Source organism: Passer domesticus, chromosome 16, assembly GCF_036417665.1.
Source record: "Passer domesticus isolate bPasDom1 chromosome 16, bPasDom1.hap1, whole genome shotgun sequence".
NCBI lineage: Eukaryota > Metazoa > Chordata > Aves > Passeriformes > Passeridae > Passer > Passer domesticus.
The window spans coordinates 8,361,357-8,374,036 of NC_087489.1; the positions used below are offsets into that span (position 1 = coordinate 8,361,357).

The window sequence follows — 12,680 nt, forward strand, 5'->3', positions numbered from 1 at the left end:
ACGAGCGAGGGAAGAACCTCCAGGACACAGGGCTGAGAAAAGCCAGCATAAAGCGTTTTTATTGCGATAATAAACTGGATACCTTTGTGCGGCGGAGAAGGAAGTGACCGGCGGGAATTTCTGTTACCAAGGGACTGGGCAGGGCAGAGGGAGGGGCACAGGGGACAGCTATGCGTCCTGTGAGACCAGGCAAGCAGCGATGACCAGCATCAGGTGGCAGGAGAGAATGGGCAGGTGTGCTCAGAGCAGGGACAACGGGGGGGCTGATGGTTCCTTTCCACGGGGAAGGAGAACAGAGGTGTTTTTGTAGAGTTGAGCTCCCACCACCTCCCCTGCAGACAGCACCTTCCCTTTGTCCAGTTTTCCTTTTTCTTTAAAGAAAGCTCCATGCTATGGGATTTTCAGGCTGTGGCGGAGCTCTGGTGGAAACCCAACTCCCTAAATCCAAAAGTGGTCTGGAGGGGAGGGCAGGCCCACCGTGAGATGGCAGGGTGGAGCAGGGGCAGAGGGGCCCTCCTCCCCCAGAGCAAACCCACAATGCCTGCAGTGATGCTCCCCAGGGAGCAGGGAAAGGCCAGGCTCCCTCGCTGTCCCACTCCAGGCAGAATTCCTATAAACAATCCTAGTGCTACCTTGCTCTCTGCATCCCTTCAGCCTCAACAACCTCACTCTGCTATGGCTTTTGCAGCAGCAGCAATTTCTGGTTTGGAAACATCATAAATCTGCACCAAAACGAGTAACTAACAGGATTCCTTTTGTTCAAATGACTCCTATCTAAGGTCAGCCCATCTGCGTGCTACTGGGAAAACGTAGTCTACACCTGGAACAAAAATAAGATTAAGAACTTGACCCAAAAAGAGTTGAGGTTTACGGTGTATAGTTTAAAAAGACATAAAAACACGATACAAGGAGGAAGAGTCAGACGCAAAGCTTAGTGACCAAAGGCATTCAATCAAGGTGTAAGGTTATACAATGAGTGTAGTGGACTATCAGGAAAAGCTCCGTACAAAGTCATGTGCACTCTTCTTGAAGCTGAGATTCTGGATTCCTCCATGTGCCAAACCTGTGTGGAGAGAGGAGAGGCAGTGACAGAGCTGCCTGCTGGACAAGGAGGGAATGTGCCCAGGGCACAGCAGCATCCACACAAACACACCAGGCCCTCAGAGCAGCAGTCAAGCCTTGATCACAGGGGGGCACAGCCCACCCTGCCCACACCGTGGAGACCCCACACCCCAGAGCAGAGCCCCACAGAATCACAGAATGGGCTGGGTTGGGAGGGACCTTAAAGACCCATCATGTTTCAGCCTCTTGGCACAGGTAGGCACACTGTCCACTAGTCTAGCTGCTCCAAGCCCCATCCAACCTGGCCTTGGACACTTCCAGGGATGGGGCAGCCATAATTTCTCTGGACAGCCAGTGCCAGGGCTCCTCCAGCCTCACAGGAAGAATTTCTCCCCAATAGCTAATGCAACCTTGCCCTCTGTCAGTGTGAAGCTGTTCTGCCTTGCCCTGTCACTTCAGGCCCTTGTGTAAAGTCCCTTTCCAGCTCTCTTGGAGGCCTTTTAGGCTCTGGAAAGTGCACCAAGGTTCCCCTAGAGCCTTCTCTACTCCAGGCTCAGCAACTCCAGTTCTCAGCCTGTCTCCACAGCAGAAATGCTCCAACCCTTGGGTCATAGTCACTGCCTCCTGCCCACACCACCAGCCCCTTGCCCAGGCAGCATGAGAGGCAGGAGGGGGTGTGGCAGCCAAGCCCCCTTGGTGCAGCAACAACACTCAGAACCCAAGGCACAAAGAACTGGCACTACAACACCTCCAGGACACAAACCTGCTCTGCTAGGCTGGGAACTTTGCATGTAGCACTGTAGTGATCAGAACCCCAGCTCACCAGACTCCCAAGAGCAACTTTTACCCAGAGATCTGCTCTGTCCTTCTCATACTCCCCACTACTGCCCACTCCCCCCTTGCCTCCATCCCACCTCCCCACACTGTCCAAAGATCAAACCCAGGGGCCTTGAGCTCCTCAATCCACACAGTCCCTGACTGAAGTTGCCCCTCCTTACCCAAGGACAGGGTGCTGGGATGGGTCATTCCAATTTCATGAGCTCCACGTCAAAAATTAGAGTGGCGTTTGGTGGGATGATCCCTGGGTGGCCAGTGGAACCATAGGCATAATCTGGGGAGATGGTCATCTTTGCCCGCTGACCAACGCTCATCTGGGGCAGGGACAGAAACACAGGGACATCAGGAGATGGGCACAACTGCCAGGTGAGTGACAGAGGAGGGACACACACACCTGTGAGTGACAGAGGAGGGACACACACACCTGTCCCCTCTGTTTTCCCTACACTGGGCAAAAGTACAGACTCAGACTGCACAAAGCAGAGGAACAGAATGTCAGAGGGAAAAGGCAGGCAGCACGGGCTGGAAAAGGAGCAGGGCTCGAGATGCCCTTCACACAAGAGAGGGCAGGGAATGCCAGGCCATTCCCTCCAGCCACCAGCACCCTTGTGCTTGTGCTGCCAGCACGGCACGGAGTGAGCAGTGCCAGGCGGGCAGGAGCTGAAGCTGTGCTGTGCCCACAGCGTGGGATCAGCCCGGAGCTGTGCCATGCCCACCAGCCCTCCCTGCGCGTGGGCTCCGGAGCCCGGGAGGCCCGAGCACTCCCGCCGTGCTCGTTCAGAGCCAACTCAGTGCAGAAATGTCACCGCTGAGTCACCGGCGTGCTGTAGGTGTTGCTGGGGCCTGGCCCGGCTCCATTCCTGCCAGCTGGCAGGTGGCAATGCAGAAGGTGATATTCACACCCACACCTCCCAGCGCCGAGGGGGTGGAACAGGGGAATCAAATAAAGAAATAATAAAAGAGGGAACGAGCTGCATGCACAGCGATGCCTGCCCACGCCGCAGCTCCCGGCGGCACAGCCTGGCACGGGGAGCGCGAGGCGGAGCAGCTCCAGGCACCTGAGCGACTCCTTCCTCCCAGCCACGGATCACCTCCTGCTTGCCCATCACAAACTTGAACGGCTTGTTCCTGTCGCGGGAGGAATCAAACTTCTTCCCATCCTCCAGCATACCTGGGGAGAGAGAGGGAGATGGTGATACAGGGACAGAGCCATGCCCATGTGAGATGCTGTGGCCTGGCAGCCCGAGCAGGTGACAGTCACATGGCTCTGAGTCAAAGATGTGTCTCAGCTTGTCCTCCTTTTCCCGAGGAAACACCTGTACAGGAGGGGAAACCCCTGTGGCATCCCCCATCCCAGGGCAGGGAAGGATGACACTTAACTGTTTCAGCACAAAGAGAAGTGCTCCTCTGGGCCAGGACCAAGGACTGACACAGGGTAGCAGATGGACAGGGGAAGAAAATCTTGCCTGCCTTGCAGCACCACCAACAGCCATTTATCATCAGGCAGCAGGATCTGACCTTGTGCCTCCTATCCCACCAGCAAACACACCTCTCATTCACCAGGCTTCTATCTCCAGGCACCCAAAACACTGATGACACTCCAGTGCCCCATCTGGAGGCTGTGATTGGCCTCCAGCCCTGCCTGTGCCCAGCTGATCTAAGCCAAATCCCTCCTAGACCCAAGAATGACAATGGGGAGAGGCAGCACCAAGTGCTGGATGCATGTGCCTGGGACAGCCCTCATTCCCCAGCACGGGCTGAGCCAGGCTGATATCCCCAGAGCTAAATATAACTCCCCAAGATGAGCTAAGGAGGAATTTCCTCCCCTCCCTTGCTCCCTGCCTGACCTTCTTGGGGAATCTTGGAGCTGGCGCTGCCTTATAGGAGCAGTAACTCCACCAGTCAACTCCTGTAAGGCAGCTCCAGCTCTACATTACCACAGCCAGTGCCCTGTACAATAAACCCTGTGTGATAAGAGCAAAATTAAACTCTTCCAAAACAATTCTTCACCTCCCAAAACAGCCTGAAAATCCTGCTATCCTGACTGGAAACTGCTCTACAGTCTTAAAAAAACAAATTTCCTTGAGATGGCATGGGGCAGATTGACTTCCCTTTGCCACGGCATGTGTGCAAGGGAAAATGTGTCTGTGAAAAAGATGGGATGGGGGAGCTCGGCCCCTGCTTGCACAGTGACCAGAGGGAATGGCACACAGGGACCAGCAGAACAGGGATGGGAAATGTTGGATGGAAAGAAGGGAATGGGAGAAAATACATCACCTTTGCAAAGGCAACAAGAACCAAGACCTGCAGGCTCCTCTCAGGGAGTAGAATTAAGTTTTTAATTTAACAGACAGCAAAAATCCCTTGTCCAGTGTGTCGAGCGTCAGCTCAGCCGGTCACGCTGCAGCCCTGGACTTTGGAATAGTAAATCTGGAGTTCTCTCATTTCCTCCTTCCAGGATAAACCTCTTGTTGCTGAACCTGCTTCCAGCCCGCCTGGCACTGCTCCTCGCTGCCGTTCCCTGGCCTTGCTCCCGCCTGGCAGCAGGGACAGGGGCAGCCCATGCTGGCTGGCACCAGCAGCGCTGCCTGCCTGCGGCCCCAGCTGACCCCGGCTCGGCTCCGAGCCCTCCAGGGCAGCAAGGGGCCGAGGTGGCTGAGGAGGGACAGAGAGGACAGCTCTCTGCCACCCTTCTCCCTGGACATCCACCAAGGAAAATCCCCAGGGGCCACGCAGCACAACCTGCTGCTTGTCACAGCAAGCAGGGACTACTGGGATGCTCCCAGGGATCTGCAGCCTGCAGAAGTGCATCACGTTCAATGTCCTGACCAGGGAATGCAGAGGCATCAGCAGCAGTGCAGGAGATGCTGCCAACCTTGGGCAGGAGTGGATGGCACTGCCCGACTCCACTGCCAAGCTCACCTGTCCCAATCCAGCCTCAGGAAGTGCTTCAGAGCTGGCAGCTCCCCGGCTGCAGAAGAGAGGGATTGATGGACTGTGCTGGTTGCAGCAGCCTGGGGGATCGATCACTCAGCTCTCCCGAACCAGGATGGAGAAGGTCATATGTGGAAGCCTGGCCATGTTCCCCCATCATGCCAGTGGAAAAAAACAAAGAGGCTCCAATCCTTCAGAGACTGCATCCTCATCTTAGGCACTTCCTCTGCCCACAAGCCTCCTGGGAGAATTCTCCAGCCCTGGACAAGTATGAGCAACCATTTCCTCATCCCTGCCATCCCTGAGCAAGGAGATAACAAGATCTTAAAGCTATTATGGAGGAAAAGCATCCTCTGGCAAAAGCAGCTACCCCAGCAGAGCCCCAGCAGCAGCAGACAGCCCCTGGCACATGCCAGCTTATCCAAGCCCCTGACAGGGCTCCGTGGTTGTCACTCCCAGTCCTGCAAGAAGGGCAGAGCTCACACAGGTGGATTATGGAGACCCACTCGCCCTGGCTCCCACCCAGAAAGATTTGAGCCTCCAGAGATCCCAACTGGTCTATGCAGACCCCAAGGAGTCTCAGGGAATCACAATGGGGAAGAACAGAGAGCCCTACAGCTGAGGCTGCAGCAGCCATGGGATGGAGTGGGGCTCTGGAGCACAGCCCCAGCGTGGCCCTGCCAGGTCTCTGCCACACTTGGCAGGCAGGAGCTGGGAGACGCCGGCTGCAACGTGCCACTTGGCTGCGGGCCCCCTGGGCGGGCAGAGGCGGCGGAGAGCGGTGCTGGAGCAGGCAGAGTCAGCCCTGGGACAAACCTGCCGGGTCGGGTTCTGCCGGGGCTGCGGAGCCCCGCCCGCACCCCTCCATCCCCTCCTCAGTGCCGATCCTTGGCACGGCCATTGCCCAGGGGCTCTGGCACAGAGCCAGCCTCCCAAGGAGAGGCAGGAAGAGACCAGAGCAGTGGGGCAGGCACCTCTGCTCCAGCTGGGACAGGATGGAAAACCCTTCCCAGAAGCCCTGGAATGCCCAGCATGCTCCAAACCTCTGCTCAGGGCAGGGATGCCTGGATGAGGTTCAATCCTGCCTCCACCAGCACGCCTCATCACTCAAGCCCACCCCATTATCACCCACAGGTGGATGGGGAGAGGGCTTTGCCCACCATTCTTGAAGCCTGGCAGGACAGAGGACCCCCGTGCAGGCAGGGAAGAGGGTGCAGAAGACAGCACTGAGCTCCCACAGTTGCCACAACCCGTGGGCCGGCAGTCGCATGCACTGAGAGGAAACACCTCATGACCACAGGATGTTTGCTGAGCAGCAGGAGAGCATCGAGGGCAGCACCCAGAGCAGCCAGGGGAGCACCACTGCCCCAGGGACTGTGCACAGGTGCTAGGGAGGACAGCAGTCCCCTCAGTGCTATCCTGCTGGAGAAAAAGGCAGGTTCCTCCAGTATCCATCTCTGCTCTGAGCCTAACTCCCTCAGAGACCCCACAGGCTGAGTGTGCTTTGCCACTCAGACAAAGCCGTTTGGCCAACGCGTGTCAGACTTGTTCCTGTCCTGGCACTCCCCAGAATGACTACAGCCCCTCATTTCCCCTCCTGAAGCACAGTGGGGTGCCCTGTCTCCCCACACACCCAGTCCCCCTGGCACCAGCACTGCAGGACCCCCAGCTGCCCAGCAGCCCCACTCTGCTCCATGCTCTGACTCAGAGGGGCTTAGCTTTGTTGGCCCCCAATCCACTGATCCACTCCCACACTCTGTTCCATTCTATGCCAGCTGCTGCAAGCAAAGTGTGCTGAACACACTGGGCCCATCAGGCAACTTTATCCTTGATTTAGTCCCTTTAAGAACCCTATGTAGCAGACCTCACATCAAAGGCTCTTTTGGACACCCCACGGCACAAGCTCTCCACAAAAAGCCCCAAGACCTGGAAGGAAGGAGGAAGAACAGGTTCAATTCCACCAGCTCCATACATTTCCATCTCTGCAACCCCAGCATAAGCAACTGGCATCTCTAAGGAGGTTGCTCTTCTCTCCACCTCTTTCCTCTGCACACCAGGGCTGTCTGTCCATTCTGGGATGCTCTCAGCAGGGCCATGCCCCATGGAGCAGGAGCCTAGGCACAGGCTGCTGGCTGACCAAGGTGGCTCCCCACAGTCCCTCACCCTCGGATCACTGTTTTTTTCCCCAAGTGGTTTTTACCCAAACTGTGCATCCATAACCCAGCACAGGGAGAGCTGCCTCCTGCACACCACAGGCTGGATCTCCCCAGCACTGGAGCAAAGGGCAGCTGGGGACGGAGCCAACGCAGGGCTCTGCAAGGAGTCCTGGAGCTCGGCACCTCCAGCACTGCACTGCCACCATCCCTGATGCTGCTCTGGGATCGGTGAGGGCTGCAACTGGGCTGGGAATCAAGGGTTTGTAAGGTTTCCCATGAGCCAAGCCCCGCTCCTGTCTCTGGCAGAGCCGGCTGCAGGAACTGCGCTGCCGACACAGGGAAATGGCATCAGGGCCTGGAGGTGTTTGATTCCTGCTGCCTGCCGAGGCGGGAGGGGCAGGGGCTGCCTGCAGACACAACGGGGGTGGGGATAAAGGACAAATGGAGACAACAATAACAAATAAAATAAAATAAATTAGACAACCTCTCCCAGCCGCAGCAGATCACTGCTGCTGGGGAGGGTCCGTTGTGAGCAAGTCACCACGTAGCACTTTGCCTGAAGAGCCATGACGTGGGGACAGGATGCCGGTGACCCCCAAACAGCTCTGCCAGGGTGGGGGACGGGGCTGGGGAGAACAGCCAAGCCCCAGCAGCGCCGCAGGAGGGGAGAGCCGGCGCGGGGAGCCGGAGGGTTGGGAGTCGGAAGGGCTGGCAGGCGGCAGGACTGGCCCACCGGGAGCCACTTGACTGCCTGCCAGCCTCTCTTTGTTCTTCCACCGGCGGAGGAAACGGGGCGGCCGGGCAGACCAAGCTGCTTCCTCTCCCTGCTGACGAGGGAACGGGAAAGACGGGGGAGATGGAGGAGCAGCAGATGGGCTGGATGCCCGCCGAGCCCGCCCAGCAGGCCGGGCCCCGTTCTGCAGAGAGGGGCAACCCCAGCCCCCCAAGGGGAGCAGGGGGAGGTGGAAAGCACTGGGGCGGGAAGGGGAATTGGTTATTAGCAAAAACGGTCACAAATGAGTCATTAACTCGTTTTTACCATGCCAATAAGCCAACGCTGTACAAAAGGCAGCCCAGGGGGACAAGAGCCCCCAGAGTGATCCCCAAAGCATTTTTGGGGTCCTAAGGTTGGTTTCTTTCCCACCCCAGCTTGCAGAAGGCTGCTGGAAGACATTACCCTCCCTGGCTTTGGGGCATCCCCTCATCAAAGCACTACCCCGACCACTCAACAGCACCCTGGTTACCCGCACCAGGGTCCCCCCAAAAAACCCCAGGATGCGGGTCTGGGTGGCCCCATGGGTACCCCTGGTGTCACCCTACAAGGGAGAAGGGACTGGGGCAGGACTGCAGGGGGATTGCACTCCTGCAGGGAGCTGTGGCAGGAGGGACCCCACTCTGAAGACGCCGACCCCAAAAGCTCGCGGGGGGTGACTCGTGGGGTCCGTGAGGGCTCCGAGCCCGGCCGCCCCACAGCCCACGGGTCTCGGCTGCCCTGGGACCCCCAGGGCTCCACCCGGGTCCCCCTGCCTGCACCCCGGGTCCCCTCTGGGTGGTTCCCCGGCGCACCCCCAGAAAGAACGCTGGATACGTATGGCAAAGGCCCCTTCATTGAAAAGGCTGCGGGAAAGACGGGGACAACGGGACCTCCCCACAGGGCAGCGACAGGACCTCCATCCCTCCCCGGGGCTCACCCGCGCCCCCGGGAAAGGCCCCCGGGCGGCCCGGACCCCCTCCTCCCCACGGCCCATCCGAGCCGCCGCGCCCGGGGTCCCTGCAGGCAGCCGGGGCGGGGGGATCGGCGGGCCCCGCTCCCGCCGCGTCCGCGCCGGTCCGACCCTGCCGCCGCTCCGCTGCCGGGCTCGCCCCGCACTCACCCGTGTAGTGCACCACGCAGGTCTGGCCGCGCTTGGGGAACGTCCGCCCTGCGGGAAACACGCGCCATCACCCCGCGGCACCGGGACCCGCACCGGGACCGGCGGGGAGAGCGGGGAGGAGGGGTGGGGGGGGCGCGGGCTCGCCGCGGCTCACCGTCGCCGGGGGCGATGGTCTCCACATGCACGCCCATGCCGGTGCCGGTGCCGCTCGCACCCGCAGCGCCCGCAGCCCGACGGAGGAGGGGCCGCGTGTGCGCAGCCGCGGCGGCCACCGCCATAGAGCCCGCCCGTCACTTCCACAGATCCCGCCCGACCTTCCATAGATCCCGCCCGGCGGTGCCGCCCTGGCCGCCGCCATCTTCCGCCCCCCCGCCCGCCGCCATCTCGGCACCGCGCGTTGCCGGGGGAACGCGGCCCGGCCGTGAGGGACCCTGCGGGCGCGGGGCCCTGAGAGCTTTGCCCCCTTATCGCCATTTCCAGCCCGCACGGCCGCGGGATGCGTGGCCCACCACAGAACCAGCGAGGCTGGAAAAGGCCTCTGAGATCAGCGAGTTCAACCCCTGCCCCAGCACCACCATGTCAGCTACAGCCGGGCACTGAGCGCCACGTCCAGTCTTCCCTCGAGCACCTCCAGGGACGGTGACTCCATCGCCTCTCTGGGCAGCCCATTCCGAAGTCTAATCACCCTTCTTGTGAAGGAATGTCACCTAATGTCCAACCTAAACCTCCCCTGGTGCATCTTAAGACAATGTCCTGTCATCCTGTTCTTTGTTGCGGTGAAGTGGATGCAGTCAGGGTGGCAGTGCCGAGCCAGGGCTCCTTGGGAACCCCAGTGGCAAAGGGCAGCGGTGTCCTGCCTTGTGCCCTTCCCAGGGTGACCGGCAGGACCAGGGCAGTGCCCGTCCCCCGTGCCTGGCACTGCTCGGCACCTTGAGTGCTGGCATCAGTAATGGGCCCTTCAGGGAGAGCATTGAGGGCTGGAGCACGTCCAGAGAAGGGAATGGAGCTGGGGAAGGGGCTGGAGCACCAGAGAGGCTGAGGGAGCTGAGGGGGCTCAGCCTGGAGAAGAGGAGGCTCAGGGGGAACCTTCTCACCCTCACAACTCCCTGACAGGAGGGAGCAGCCAGGTGGATGTCAGGCTCTGCTCCCAGGGAACAGGGGACAGGACAAGAAAAAACACCTCAGGTTGTGCCAGAGGAGGTTTAGGTTGGATATTGAGGCAAATTTGTTCAAAAGGATGATCAGACACTGGCACAGGCTGTGCAGGGCAGTGGAGTCATGATCCCTGAAGGAATTTAAAAGACATGTGGATGTGGCACTTTGGGGACATGGTTTAGTAGTGGCCTCGGTCATGCTGGGACTTGATGATCCTAAATGGTTTTTCCAGCCATGATTCTGTGATTGGTGCTGCTCCCCACTGTGCAGATGGAGGTCAGTGCTGGCCCCGCATCACTGGGACAGGCTCGGCAGAAGATATTCAGGTTTGAACAATCCCACACTCAAAAGGACTTTTTTCTGGTATAGCAGCAACTATTTTCTTTTTTGGTCAAAAAAAGAATCACTCCAGGCACAGGATTTTTGCCTCAAAGTGTCCTATTTCTTTACTTCAAGGAGGTGAACTTGAGCCTCCACAAGGGAACAGAGAATTTCCAAGGACAGCCAAGAGACTAATAAAAAGCCAGGATTCTCAGCAAGCGCATTAAAATGGGACACAAGAGGAGGAGGCTCTTAAAATAACAGATAATAGCATGAAGCAAGTTGTAATTGCCTGTGTCCCTTGCTTGTATCTTTTAAATACTGAAACACCAAGGGTGTCTTTTTTTTTCTTTTTTGGTGCCATAGCTTTATGTTTTACATTAAAGCTCCAACACACTGATGGTGCCAGTGGTCCCTGACTTTCCACATCAGGAAGGCAGATGTGTGAGGCCATGAGTCAAGGTGAAAAACAACAGGGTAGAAAAAGGGGCATGTTCTCATCTCTACTTAGTAATGCTGTCTTTGCTGAGAGCTGGGCCTGCTCTCTCTACAAGAACTAGTGATAAACAAGGATCTGAAAGGGGAAAATGCTGCTGGATGTAAGCCCACGCTGGCGCCCTTGCCTCACTGGCACAGGCACGCTTGCACACGTCAGGCACAACAGCTCTCGCGCTGGGTGGGGTGTTTTGGTTCGTTTTTGGGGTTTTTTCAGTCCCTGGCATAACCTGCTCATCTTACCAGCAGCAAGGTCACAAGCAGTGTTTCAGCTGGGGCAAGGAGCTCAGCCAGGTTTGACCAGCCCCTCGCTGCTCAGGGTCCAGGTGGTCAGACCCAGGACAGGTCCAGGTCACATTCTGGTTCCTAAACTCTTGAGAAAGCACAAAGGCTTGAAAACTAGTAAATTCTGCCCCAATCATTCCCTGCCCTCAGAATCATCCGCTGACAGAACTCACAAAGTCAGAAATGCCAGAAATGTCAGAAAGAGGGACAAGCGTGACCATTGAGATTTAATACTGTAAAAAATAAAAGGGACATTATTTGAGCTACAGAAACACCACCCCAGGCAGCAGTGAGCTGGCAGGCACCACACACACCAGCAGCTGCGGATTTGCTGGAGGGAAGGACAGATCCACAGAGGGATCTGGGCAGGCTGAATCGATGGTCCAAGGCCAAAGGTATGAGATTCAGCAAGGACAAGTGCCAGGTCCTGCCTTCAGGTCACAGCAACCACACGCAGTGCCCCAGATTTGGGACAAAGTGACACCAGTGGACAAGTGGAAATCTGGGAAGAGATCTGGGGCTGCTGGACAGCAGCAGCTGAACATGAGCTTGTGTGTGCTCAGGTGGACGAGAAGGGCAGTGGCACCTGGATGAGCAGTAGTGTGGCCAGCAGGACCAGGGCAGTGACCCTGCTCCTGTACTGTTCCTAAATCCAGAGGCAGCCAGAATGGAAGTGAGGCAGTGGCAGAGTGCAGTGCATCCCAACACCTGACCAGGCTGAGCCAGGTGATCCCAAGGAAGAGCCTTCACTCTACTAAAATAAAGGAAAAAAAAAAAAAAAGGAAAACGCATGAGGTTCTTTGTGCATCAGAGAAATGGTTTTGAAGCAGGGCTGCTGTGACCATCCTGACGCTGCTCTCAAACACCATCGCCCCCGTGATTGCAGCGCTGCACCATGAGACTTAAGGCTTTGCATTAATTCATCGCACAACTGGGGAGCAATTTGCTCAAATCCTGCCAGTGTGCACCAGACTGGAGAGCTGCAAGGTCACCTTACGGTCAGATCCAGCTCCAGCCCTAAAAATAACCAGCCCTTCTCTCTGGCTCTGCACAAGGCTGAGCCCAGCCCAGCACTACGGCCCCAGGATGGCTGACTCCCCCCTCTCCCCCACTGCCCCCTCGCTGTTGCCAGGAGAGATGTGGGGGTGCCAGCAGCTTTTGAAGATGCTGCTGTGGGAGATGTAGCTATGGGCTACAATTTAAAAGTTCAGCCCTTCTTGAAATTCATTTGACACTTCTTCCATAACCTCCCAACCTGTCAAAACCCAGGACAAGCTGCCAACCCCTCTGAGCTGCTGACTGGAGGCAGTACAGCCCTTTCTCTCCTGTTTTCCCAGAAGTGACTCAGGTGACATGGCCCAGGCAGGTGGACAGAGCTGACTCCCAGCCCCCTGCTGCCAGGTGTTGTTTCTGCTCATGCTTTAACCCACTGCTGGCTTCAACTTCACCTTTGTTCAAAGAAATTCTAAACCTTTCCCCATGAAAGGGCAGTCTGAGCACAAAGACATCCACTATCTCAACTCAGTATTTTCCCTAAAAACTGATCAAAAATAGTTTCCTC

At 57.6% G+C, this 12,680-nt stretch overlaps 1 protein-coding gene across 1 annotated transcript; it reads right to left on the reverse strand.

Annotated features, from left to right (window-relative positions):
* Positions 1–33: 33 nt before the first annotated feature.
* On the reverse strand, positions 34–9,141 carry FKBP1A (FKBP prolyl isomerase 1A). Its single transcript, XM_064391261.1, has 5 exons — positions 9,018–9,141; positions 8,864–8,911; positions 2,958–3,070; positions 2,061–2,213; positions 34–1,063 (listed from the first exon to the last, which is right to left on the reverse strand). Exons 1-4 carry the CDS (start codon positions 9,139–9,141, stop codon positions 2,085–2,087), a joined length of 414 nt encoding a protein of 137 aa, XP_064247331.1. The 3' UTR covers positions 34–1,063; positions 2,061–2,084.
* Positions 9,142–12,680: the final 3,539 nt, after the last annotated feature.